General features: G+C 39.4%; 2 protein-coding genes across 4 annotated transcripts; both read right to left on the reverse strand.

Moving 5' to 3' along the window:
- Positions 1-1295: 1295 nt before the first annotated feature.
- On the reverse strand, positions 1296-3755 carry rgs13a (regulator of G protein signaling 13a). Its single transcript, XM_080483203.1, has 5 exons — positions 3422-3755; positions 3279-3332; positions 3130-3191; positions 2869-3035; positions 1296-2749 (listed from the first exon to the last, which is right to left on the reverse strand). Exons 1-5 carry the CDS (start codon positions 3502-3504, stop codon positions 2564-2566), a joined length of 552 nt encoding a protein of 183 aa, XP_080339329.1. The 5' UTR covers positions 3505-3755; the 3' UTR covers positions 1296-2563.
- A 3083-nt stretch (positions 3756-6838) lies between these two features.
- Positions 6839-9067, reverse strand: rgs1 (regulator of G protein signaling 1). Of its 3 annotated transcripts, none has more exons than XM_080483220.1 (4): positions 8958-9067; positions 8580-8659; positions 8334-8500; positions 6839-8110 (listed from the first exon to the last, which is right to left on the reverse strand). In XM_080483220.1, exons 1-4 carry the CDS (start codon positions 8966-8968, stop codon positions 7934-7936), a joined length of 435 nt encoding a protein of 144 aa, XP_080339346.1. In that variant the 5' UTR covers positions 8969-9067; the 3' UTR covers positions 6839-7933. The 3 variants fall into 3 exon arrangements, with proteins under 3 accessions (XP_080339346.1, XP_080339345.1, XP_080339344.1); XM_080483219.1 differs by having other exon boundaries at positions 7512-8110; positions 8580-8640; positions 8859-9046; XM_080483218.1 differs by having other exon boundaries at positions 7513-8110; positions 8580-8664; positions 8859-9037.
- Positions 9068-12524: the final 3457 nt, after the last annotated feature.

Genomic DNA, 12524 nt, shown 5'->3' on the forward strand with positions numbered 1-12524 from the left:
AAATCAGAAAAAAAAACAACATGATCCTCATCATGAGCTGTGACAGTACACTCATGGTATGTATTCTCTGTTATCCCTTTGTGAACTTTGTATGATTGCGTAACTGAAGACTACACCGGTTAAATCAAATCTTCTGAGCTATTTCTATGTTTCACTGCGATCTGTTCCAGAATATTTTTGACGTCATGCTAGACTGAGGCAGATTCTTTTTATTAATTTTAAATCTGGTAGAAAATTCCACATTTGACAAATTCACCCAATTCTAAAATAGACCTGAAACAAAGCCCTTCTGTGTTGAACTGCTCCAGCAAAATCACAGTGAACTTCTGAACAGAAATCATGTGGTTACCAGGGGATGACTTCTGCCTCATGACACACATTGCAGACAAACTCTGAAGTTACACGGCTGGATTTTACTTTCAGTTGCAGCGTAACATCTATCTGGATGGTGGGTATAGTTAACGTTCTGCATCAGTAATTTAGAGCGGTGCGTCATTCACTGCATGATCACTCGAGTCTCCTTCTGATAATATGGATCCTCATATGACTAACGTAACGCAGGAGCGTTTTGTTGCTAATAAACAGAGAGGTACAAAATGAGGAAATGATGGGTGGTGGTTGGGTCATTTGACAAACTCCGTTTGAAAAAAAAAAGAAAAGAAAAAAAGGTAACAATCAATGTGAGAAAGGAACAGGATGTTCTGATGATCAAAATAACTTTTTTTTCTACCTCAAATTTTTGGTGTGTGTGCACGCGCTCTTAAGTGAGATGAAAAGAGGATGTGGTGGAAACCGTTGGGCTCTTCCCTAAATTATGTAACCTTTAAAAAAGTGGTAGCCGACGTGTTCTCACAGATAAACTTCACCCTTTGGTTCAAACAAAGCTTTCTTTTCTCCTTTCTTTTTCCTGACAAGAAAAATAATGCTGTTTTAGGTTGAAAACCTTTCAAAGAGATTTAGGAACAATTTATGAAGGTCTGTTCGCTATGCTTAGAAATGCTGAATGAATTAAAAAAGGGTGCGTGAATACATTCAAAGGAAAACCCATTCACAAGCATGAAAAGCCAGTGACACAGGAAAAGCTGATGGAAAAACTGATTCTGTGTAGGTGGAAGTATAATGGAACAACCTGTCTCACTTGCTGTCTGATAGGCTTTGTTGTACCATTGCACTCCCACATGCTGAAAACCTCAGCAACACAGAGCAAGTTTTTATCTTCCACATTTAACCTCAACATTCCCAAAGACACCGCATGTGCAAGGCTGCATTCAATTAAAAAAAAGAAAACAAGACATCTAGAATATCTATTTAGTGGTATAATACAATTGTTCTTGTGTCCTGGAGTATCAAAGAGAAGCAGATACAAGGTGAAGCAAAAGATAAAATGCATCTTGCAGTCATGAGAACGTTACCGAACAGGTTTACTGGGGGTAGTTGCCCGTGCCAGAAGGGTGAAGAAAGCACAAAGTGATACCAATCACAAAAAGAATGCAACAGGAACACAAACAGGCATGATGCGTCAAAAAAACGAGATATTATCTGAAATGATGAGTTTGCGACTTGTTGAGATGGATCCACTCATCTGTTGGGGAGGCACATCTTTCTCAACATGATGGGATGAAAGTGAAGTATCTTTTATAATTCATAAAGCTTCATAGCTGTAATGTATTGTTGCCCAGGCTGAGCTCTGCAGCTCTGTTCTACATGTGCTCTTCAGTATTGTTGTACAGGTCGCTCACGTGCCAGAAGAAGTTATCCTGGTTTGCTGCACTGCTGTCGATATTTTTGAAGAGATAAAAGCCACCAAGCATCAAATGCTGCAACTGTGACCAAGTACGTGAGTGAATGAATGAGAATACATGAACGAACTAGTGGCTTTGTTGCTTCCGGGAGCTGAAGTAGAGTCATGAGAGCCCGTCGTTATTTGTGGCTGTGGCCTTTTTTTTTTACGTCAGAAGTTTCATATTTGAATACATGCAATGTTTTTTATTTGAAAAAACAAAACATTTTATTATTTGCAGTCACAATCATTTCACAATCTACAACACAACATGTATAGCTTATTACAGATAGTCATAGTTGCATTGCATTAGTTAAATGTAGCAGAAAAAAATCCACATCTCCAATGCTGTTGCTTTAGTGACTTAGACTTAACCTGATGTGCAAATACAGACACCTTATCCTCTCCAGGAGGTGCTGTTTGCACCACATACACAGACATTCTCCAGCATTTTCATTGCGTTAATTGCTGAAGCAGCATAAAGTCTTTGACTTTCCAGTTGATGTCACAGTGGACGCTATTGGTTAAGATTCATTTCTGACCGGGACGCAATGTTTTCCATCACACACTCTGAGAAAACTCCTTTCAACTCCATGACTTACAGCAGATCACTGGCCAACCGCTCAGCAAACTGCACAGAGAGGTTTTTGTGTTCAGTGTGGTGTTCAACGCCCTCACTTCCAGAATAAATAAACCCCACACCTTCTCTCAGGTAGTCCAGCTTGGGGCACAGCAGCACGATCCGTTCTGCTCCATATGCAATGTCTCTTGTCTTTCTTCTCTTTACATCTTCTCTGACTCTGATGTGGAGTCCAAGAACGTCATGTATATGTCAGACTTCAGGAAACGCCGGTAGGAGTCCCTCTCCATTAAGCCGTAGACAATCTTCTGAGCATCATCGAAACACATCGGGGATGGAGCTTTAATGTTCCACCTGATCAGCTCTCTGGTCTTGTGATCAATGTTGATCTGAAAGCAGAGGAAACATAATGAGGGACAAGATAATCCAAAGCAGTAGCACCTCTCCCCTCTCACTCCTTTGAAAAGAAGTGTAGGTCCCCCTGCATTATTAAAGGCTCCGTGCCTACCTCTCTGGGAGCCTCCGGCTGGATGTAGCGTTTGAAGATCTTTTTGGCCCTGGAGGACATCCTGAAGGAAGACCTGATCTTCTTATAGTCCTCACACACAACCCAAAACTCGAGGTTTTCGTCACTGAACTCTGACTTCAAGAAGGCCTGGAATATCTTCATCCCATCTGTTTACGTTGAAGAGGTGAGCAGTAATCAGCACACCATCTATATACGTAGCTTGACACTCTTGACTTTTTGAATGCATCGTGATCCACTTACATTTAGACGATAAAAGTCTCTCGAGTGAATCGGACCACTGGGATATCTCTTCAAAACAAAGCCTGCAAAAGAAGGGTGCACGTTACTCACACATGAGACACGAGCAGTGTGAACATCTTGTTTTCATTGAGGAGTGAGACTTCATTTACCCTTCAGTGGACTGAGATGATCGACACTGCAGTCGAGATTTCAGGTTTCCTGTCCTAGTGAAACAAACATAAACCAATAGACCTTATTTTCTTGATTAATAAAAAATATACCGAAAACAAAACATACAAGACAAAATGTTTACCTGTATTTTCCGTTTTTTTTGTCGTCACTACTCATGTTTAAGTGCCACAGCTCCCCCGGTGGGCTTGTGACTAGACTCGGCATGGCAGCCGTACCGTATGAGAGACTTGAGCTGGAGATGCTATGAAAAAACGAGCGGGATCTCAAACTGTGCGCTCGACGAATGAGCGTGCTCTGTGCAGGCTTTTATACCCGAAGCAGAAGTTTGAAATGAAGACCGCGTGTAACGTCACAGCCCCATCCTGAGCTAACCGCAGACGAAGAGGAAGTTGGGGTTGACGCAAGTGTGCAAGCAAACATGTCACAGGCGCTTACAGTCGTCGCTTCATACTGTCCTCCAACCTGTACTGTTGTTTGTTTTGCTCAAACATCCAGAGATGCAAATAGGCAGTGGAAACTTGTGCAGCAGATAAACAAATGCTTTACCCTTTATCCGTTTATGAGGACTGATACACACATTTTTAAGTTTTGTATATATTTCATTAACTTGCCACCAAAAGCTGTTCCAACATATTGAAACTTTTTATTTATCTATTAAAAAAAAAAAAAAAAAAATTTTACCTTTTAGTTTTTAGATGGCAAGAAAAGAAATTAGGCTATCTTGTTTTTGCAAATGAACAACTGGATAAATTCCTCCTTTTCGTTATTCAACACAGTCTACAGTTTTGCTGCCTGGCCCCATATAACTTAAGGTTTTTCTTTAAAAGATATCACTCTAATTGATCGAGACTTGTTTTTTGCTTTTTTAAAGTGTAAATCTTTCCCTCCAACTTTGATCTTGACTCTGGTCTTCTTTTTTTCAAGCTCACACTGGAGAATATGTTTTCACATCATGATGCAATAAAATTTAATTCAATATTTTTGGGATATTCGCGTTTGTCAGTCATATTATTTTAGCTGGTGAGTTTCTTTCCTTTCATCTGTGCTCTGAAGTCTTGCGATTGTCATACAAGGACAACTGACATGTCTTTATTTGTTTTTCTGACAGATCTTGTATCGTCTTTGATATCTTGTAGAAACACAACTTCAAACCTTTGACCCCAGAGTGTCAAATGGTTCTGACAATTTATATATATATATATATATATATATATATATATTCTATCACTGGTATCAAACCAGGGGCATTGTGGCGATGTGTTATGATTATCAGTGTGTCGAGTTTCAGACACCACCAGAGTCCATTTCTTCATCAGATACATGAATGACATTACTACATATGTGGAAAAGCTTTGTTGAGGTGATGAATTTTATGACACAGTAGAAGGCTTTAGGAGTGATTGAAAATGCCATTTTCCTATTTGTCTGGACATCAAAAAGCTTTCATTTTCAGAGGAACTTCCTCAATGTTTTGTTTTTCAGAAAGCCGTAGTTCCTCTGGATTTTAAATCACATTGGCTGGTTTCACTGATGTAAGCAATACAGTACAGAGCATGACTTTCCAATGTTTAATGCAGACACTGTTGTACAGTAGGTCAAGTTCTGCTTTTTTTCCCTCGCTAACAATTAACTTTACATGACATTGTTGTTGAGGTTGGTTTTATGGCTATGGGAACCACCCGGACTTATGGAGAGTGGAATACTGTCTTTTTAAAAAAAAAATTATGAATAACAGATTTCGTGATTTTCGGATGAAGATATAAGCATCCTTGAGACAACTTTACACTGGGTGGCTCAAGTGGATCCCAGCTGACTGGGTGCGAGTACATTCATCACCGTCCATCACATGAGTACATCCAAGACAGGCCGCAGAGAGAAACGACCTTTCGTATTCACACATACTTTGTTTTAGTTGAAAAAGGAGTATGTGATGAAAACCCCTGCACACATGAGGAGAAACCACAAACACTGCGCTGAAAGGCCCCTGACCAGAATGAGATGTTCTCGCTGTGATGAGAGATCTTTAACTACCACACCACCACCACGGGGGACATGGTGTGACCTCCTCACACATTTTCACTACTTCACAGTATTGTGAAGTTGTGCTTTCCTTCTGCTTTGCTCCTTATCCTCATACAAAATGCAGAAGAGTCAAACCTCTTAACATTGTCAATTTTTAAACAGCCCAGTAGAAAGACTAAGGAAGATCGAACAGATTACAAATTAGCTTCTTCCAAGAGGAGGGTGTTTTTCACACACAGTGCTTAAATGGATGCTGTGCGATTATACTGTATCTACTCAGAAATACTAAGATTTCATTCTAGTAATTGTCACAAGTTTACCTGCCCACATTGTTTTGATCCTTGTTTTCTTAAAATGCAAATACTGTTTTTCTTCACTGCACTACAGCCTGAGGCCTTTTTAGTTGTGGCAAATGATTGGTCTGTGGCATCCTGAGACAATGATTTCCCTTTCTTTAAAAGCCACACAGCGGAGGTGGTTAAAACCCCAGTAGTTTGGACCAAGGCTGCTTATGTGAGGCTCTAATTAGTCACAAAGTTGAACTGCTTATGTCCACAGTAGTTAGCTCGGATCGGCTCCAGCGCCTTGCAACACTGAATGGGATAAGGGTGGTACAGAAGATTGATGCAGGTATTATTTTTACCTGCCTTCAATCTTAGTTCCCCATGTTGATGAATTTTGTAATAATAAGTCCTACAGATGATTTCATTAAAAACTACAAAAAGTATATCAAGGTGGCACTTGAACATAAAGGGATTTCATTGGTTGAAAAAACCAAAAACTACAGAAAGATGAGGAAATGTAACTGGCATGTTTTTACTGTATGGGCTCAAAGATGAAAACAGAAAATCAATTTATAAATATACTTTTCATTAATGGTCTTCTGAGCCAATGAAGGCTTTTCTTCATGAAGCAGCAAAACAGTAAACATGTAAGCATTTACGCAAACCTGAGCTGCTCCTGAGGTAAGCGGTGCTTTGTTACATTAGCTGTACTTTCCTGTGTCAGCCTGACAGGAAATATTTGGTTTGAGAGAAGTTGATGACATGGCATGATGAGTTTAACTCTTATCTCATTTTCTTTATTGGTTACAACATCAATTTGCGATTTTCCTCCGTCGAGAGATGTCACGCAGAAATACGTATCTTTACTGGCTGCCAGTCATTTCTCTGTCTTCCCTGCTGTGAACTCATGCAGTGTTCTGCAAGCTTTGGTGGACCCAACATAGATAAAGTATATCAACTGGTTGCCTAACAGTTTTATTTTTATCACCTTACCCTCTGAATTTAATTTTCCTCCCACAAAGAGTCATCTCAACTGCAGGAAGTCTGCACAACACAGAGAAGCGTCTGCCAAACATGTGAAATAACTCTTAAAATAAATCCCCCGTGCAGCGCCACCAACGCAGACTCAAGAAAAATGTTTGTCTAACACTGGGTGATCACATGGAGAAACCATGCTGTGTTTACTTCCCCTTTCCAGACACAAAGGACAAAAGACACATCAGACAAGGAATGATTTGAAGACCATTTTATCAAATATTTTCATATCTACTGTTTTAATTCATACTATTACGCTTGTATGGATATCATCAATAGGACTATTTTTGAGAATTGAAACATGCTGTACATGCTTGTAAAACATATAATGTTCCAAGAGACTCTTATAGCAGCACTCATAAATTGAAACACTACCTTGAACTCTACTATTTACCTTTATTCTATCTCCATTTTTGTTGTTGCTTCATTTTCATGAGTGAATGCACTTGGCTGCATGAAACTCCATCTTAAATGATGGATGCATATCCATCATCCTGTTTCCACCAATAGGAGGAAACTTGACTTGGTTCAGAAGTGAATTTGTGTGGTTCGTCCTCATGCTATGCACAAACGTCATCTGAGTATAGCTGAGATGGTGCAGAAATTCAACAGGAGAACGTTTTCCTTCTTGTTGGGTGTAACTCACTGAATGTTATTGCCAAGGGGACTCTGTTGCCATCTGGTGTTTGCATGACCAATGACCGTTTTTCAGATCACGGACCTCTGTGACAGCAACAGACAATTTGCATTACATTCAAAGGAGCCAAACCCAGATGTCATTCGACTGAATACATCTCTTGTTGTTCAGAGATTGTAAATTGCAGATCAAACCATACGAACAGTTTTTTGAAGTTAAAAAAAACCAAACCAGAACTTTAAGAACATTTATTTGCACATGGGTGTTCAATTTCTCAGAAGCATTTATATGTGTATATTCAATTAAACGAAGGAAAGATAATACTTTACAATAGAGAGTTTTTTTTAAGAATTATGCATTGAGAAAGAAAATCTGGATGATCCTGGACAAACTATAGGTGGACGATCTCTTGGAGGTTTTTGCAACTTAACTTAAATAATCATAAACTGTATAATACAAGCAATAGATTTACTTGAGCTGTAAATGTCTACTGAATCACACAGACTAAGAATAACTACTTCTGCTCTTCTCAGGATCAGGATCGTATGGCATAAACCTGTTATCCACACAGAAATTAAAGAGTGCTATAGCGGATCAGAAGCTGAGCAGAAGATTTCATGAGCCTTTGTCTGAGAGGCTGTCGGTTTTAATACAGTCACCTTGAATCGTTTCTCCTCAGGAGTCCCTGATAGATGTCGGATTTTAGGAACCGTGGGTAACTATCCCTGGCCATCAGACTATAGATGAGCTTCTGTGCCGTATCAAACGATGTCAGGTTCGGCTGGGAGATGTTCTTTGTAATGTTTTCTCTGGTAGTGCAATCTATGTTGATCTGGAATCAAACAGAATCACCCAGAGGCTCATTACAGAAGGTCTATTCATTAGCATTCACATAAATATTCTGCGGGGAAACGATTTGTGTGAACAAGTACACCTTTGCAGTTTTACAACCATAAAATATACACCATTATAACCATCACTATATGACCCTTTAGATTCACATTTAAATTTCCTCACTAAAAATGCCTGCAGTTTTACGAGCAGCAGTGATTTACCTGTTTGGGTGCTTCTGTTTGGACGAACTCTGAGTAGATCCTGTTGGCAGAGGAGATCATCTCTGGGACTGTCTTGATTTTTTTGTACTCTTCACAGGCGAGCCAAAACAATATGTTCTCCTCACTGTATTCGGTCTTCAGGAACTCCCGGAAAGCTAGCTGTCCGGCTGGAAATCCCAGACGACCGTAAGTATTCAGTAAACACACATGCCATTGAAGTGACAATAATGAAAAAAAGAGACCCACCTTTACAAGCAAGGACTTTGTCCACAGACTCACTCCAAGTCTCAATATCCCCAAGAGGATCCTTGGGAAAGCAACACAATCTACCCTTGAAAAGAGCATTGAGATCTATCACTAGCTCAGTTATCAGTGACGTCATCAGCCATTGGCACATTGAATGATATCTTTGCATTTTAAAGCATGACCTGTAAACATCCAATTTACTGCACAGAGCACCTGAGAGGAATCTTACATCAGTTCAAGCCTCATTCAGATATAGACACAATGCAAAGTGAGACTTACAGTGAATGAAAACCTCCTTGATATTTTCCCCATGGCTGCTGTAAGTTGTTGCCTGCTGAAAATGGTAAAGGCCCAATAATCAAATATGCAGTAACTCACTTTATTGCCATCTCCTCGTCCTCTACAAAGGGAGACAGAGATAAGATCCCGCCAGACTGAAGATGGGGTTGTGATTGTTTGAAAATGAGGGAGTCAAGTGACTGAACAAATCTAAATGACCCCCACCTAACATCTATGGAATATATGGAAATCTGTATGCAAAGTGCTGTTGCAGGGAGAAACAGGGCGTCCTTTTCCATGTCTGTTGCACCTCAAGGAGGCGAGAGCTCAACTGACCTCATCTGTTGACAAAGCACTGACCATCTTCAATGTGAATCTGACTGACAGCATAAATCACAAAACAGTCAATTGATGATTTAATCCAAATTATTCCAACTAGCTTCTGATTATCATTAATTTCCTTACAACATTTTAAACACCACGTTTGTGGCCGTCACAGAGACCACGGTAGTAATTGGGGTCTGTTGTAGTGAAGCGAAACATGCCCATGTTAAAAAAAAAAAATTTACTTGAGCAATGGTCAGGAAGCATTGGGGAAAGATCCTGGCCATAGGCAAATACTCATAAACAAATTCACTATTAAGGAAAGGACTTGTCAACTTTTCATTTGCATGTCGGCAGGGATGCTCAAATAAAAAAAAAACAAAAAAAAAACCTAGACAAAACAAGACCCGGCTTTGATTTATAAGCTTCACAACAATTCAAAACAATTGCAATGTTACCACACTATGAGTTGTTTGTTTACTTGTTTAGTCTTTTTGACAGATTTCACAGCAAACCATTCAGCAGGTGATTAAACAGTTCAATAAAGAGAACTAGAAATAAACATGCTATGCTCACAGGGTTAGTCAGATAATCGGGACATGTATTTCACCCATTGTTCTGTGAATTCTTACTGTTTAAGTAATTTGATTGTTGTACACTCGAAAAAAAATATTGATTGAGTTAATGTAATTTAATCATGTCACATATTTCCATCTATTCCACCCCAAAGCGCTATACATCATTAACAACATTCACCCATTCAGACACACATTCATGCACCAATGGAGGCTGCAGCCATACAAGGTGCTGTCCATCCATTGGGAGCAATCTGGGGTTCAGTGTCTTGCTCAAGGACACTTCGGCATGTGGAAAGCTGGAGATGGGAACTTAACCTTTCTGAACCGGCATGTCCTGTTGTAGGAAACACCAAAGCTCAAAATCATTCCTCCTCCACACAGGTGAATCTTTGAATGTGAACTTATTTGTATGGATCGTTTATATCCAATACGGCAAAAAAAGAGACAATTGCGCTTGAGTTAGAGTTATATGCTGGGCTGTTTGTGAGGAATTGGACTTATTGGGATACCCAGCGTTTTTTTTAATCACAGTAATCTGGGACTGAATCCAGCCCCCTGCGATACAGAGTTAGATATAGCTGGGATAAGTTGAATCGATTGATTCATTTGTTGTGCTCGGCTATTTCTGTTGGCAATGAAGCTACATCTTAAAGCTATGATATGAACTGTTGTGTTTTTCAAGGGTCTATCTTAGGTCCCACCCTTTTCAACCTTCACATGCTGCAACTTTGAGGTATCATCAGAAGACATGGCATCAACTCCCACAGTTATGCTGACAACACACTGTTGTACATTGAACATTGCCACTTGTGTGTGAGAATGTCAAAAACCCAAGGGTCCTTTTTGAGTAGGAAATCACTTTCGGGCCGCACACTAAAACAATAACCCAAGACTGCCTTTCGTCTAACATTGCAGGAGTGTGATCATTTCCCTTGAAATCCAATACATTCCAACACTTATACATGCCTGTATAATATGTGGGATTGGTTACTGTAAAGCTCTGCTTTCTGATCTTAGAAAGAAGAACAATTCAGCTGCAACTAATCCAACATGCAAATGCTGACCAGGACCAGAAAGAGCATGCAACGGACACACGTTTTAAAGTCTCTGCATTGAGTGCATGTCAGCTTCAGAACTGAATTTAGGATTATTATTGTTCTAGATCAAAATATTAGTTAATATATCTCCTAATTCGTCTTAATCCCATGTATGTATGTATGTATGTATGTATGTATGTATGTATGTATGTATTCAATTTAATTCAATTCAATTCAACTTTATTTATACAGCACCAAATACAACACAGTCATTTCTAGGTGCTTTTAACAAAGAAAAGAGAAAAACCCAACAAATCCACATGAGCAAGCAGATTTATTTGCGACTGTGGAAAGGAAAAACTCCCTCTAACAGGAAGAAACCTTTGCAGAAACCAGACTCAGAGGTGGCGGCTTTCTGCTGACCGGTTGGGGTGAGGGGATAGAGTAGAGGAAAGGATAGAATAGAGAGAGAGATAGATTGAGGGGGAGATACAAACCTTGGCACACATGGCACAACACATGGCTAAATATAATATTTGTAAAATATATTTTGTTTTTAATCTTCATGAGGTATTTCTTTTATTTATTCATTTAAATCTGATTTACGTTAATGTCTCATTTGAGTAATTACCATTGTGTTTAATCATTCCATCTTTTGTTTCAATAATTGTATTGTATTTTGATTTCTTTCAAGGCCTCAGTGTTTAATTATTTCATCTTTGTTTTAAAGGTTTATTGTTTGATCTTTTAAATGCCTTATTCTGGCTCTAGTGTTTCCTCACTGCCGATGTGAGACAGGCTCTCCTCACTCTTTGCTGCCTTGATTTTAAATTCAGGCCTTGTGTTTATACTTGGGGCGCGGGGGTGTTTGTGTGAAGCACTTTGCGCTTCAATATTTTAGGGTGAAAAGTTACAGACCCATGAAAAGAATACACATTTCTTTGATAAAAAAACTTTTGCATAGTGATGCTCTTTTGTTTGATTTGCCAATACATAATTATTTGTTTCAATGCATTTGTCTTCTCCTGAGTTGTTTTCAGCCACTGTCATTGGGCCAATTGAGCCCACTCCCTGGAGCTCTCTAATGTCCAACGCAGTCGTGCATATGATACATTGCTTTTGCAGCCCTTTTGCTGTGAACACTTGCATCCCGAGATGTATCTCACATTTGCTGTTCTATTATTTTGACTTTAGTGAAAACTTGTCATTTTTGGCTAAAGTTCATCGAAGAAGTTCGAGTTATAAAAATCAAAACACTGGTTTAGACAAAAGTAAAGTTCAGGGATCATTAAGTGTTGCTTGTAATCCTAATAAGGACCGAATGAGCTAGAATCATGGTGGAAGAAACTCTGAAGACCACAGAAGACAAATGACAGAGTGGTTTGATGCATTCAGCCAGAAATGTTCCATATGTGTAAATTCATAAACCCAGGTATGTTTTTTACATTCGTCCACCTCATGCACAGAGTGAACATGCAAACTCCACTCTGGAGACTCCCCTGAAGCACAACCCAGACAGAGTGCTGACCACGCCACCACTCTGCAGCCCTGGTTTCAATAAGGACTTTTCTATTATGGACAGTATAAGTTTTAGGGAAAGAAAATGACGAATACAAATCTGGTAATTGTTTTTTTTTTTTTTTTCCAGCTTGTGCTTTCACATTGTGATTAGGTCTTGCTGATGACTCAGCAGCAGAAATCTCACCATGCCGCACACTCCATTTGTC

Source organism: Lipophrys pholis (assembly GCF_963383615.2).
Source record: "Lipophrys pholis genome assembly, chromosome: 1".
Classification (NCBI taxonomy): Eukaryota; Metazoa; Chordata; class Actinopteri; order Blenniiformes; family Blenniidae; genus Lipophrys; species Lipophrys pholis.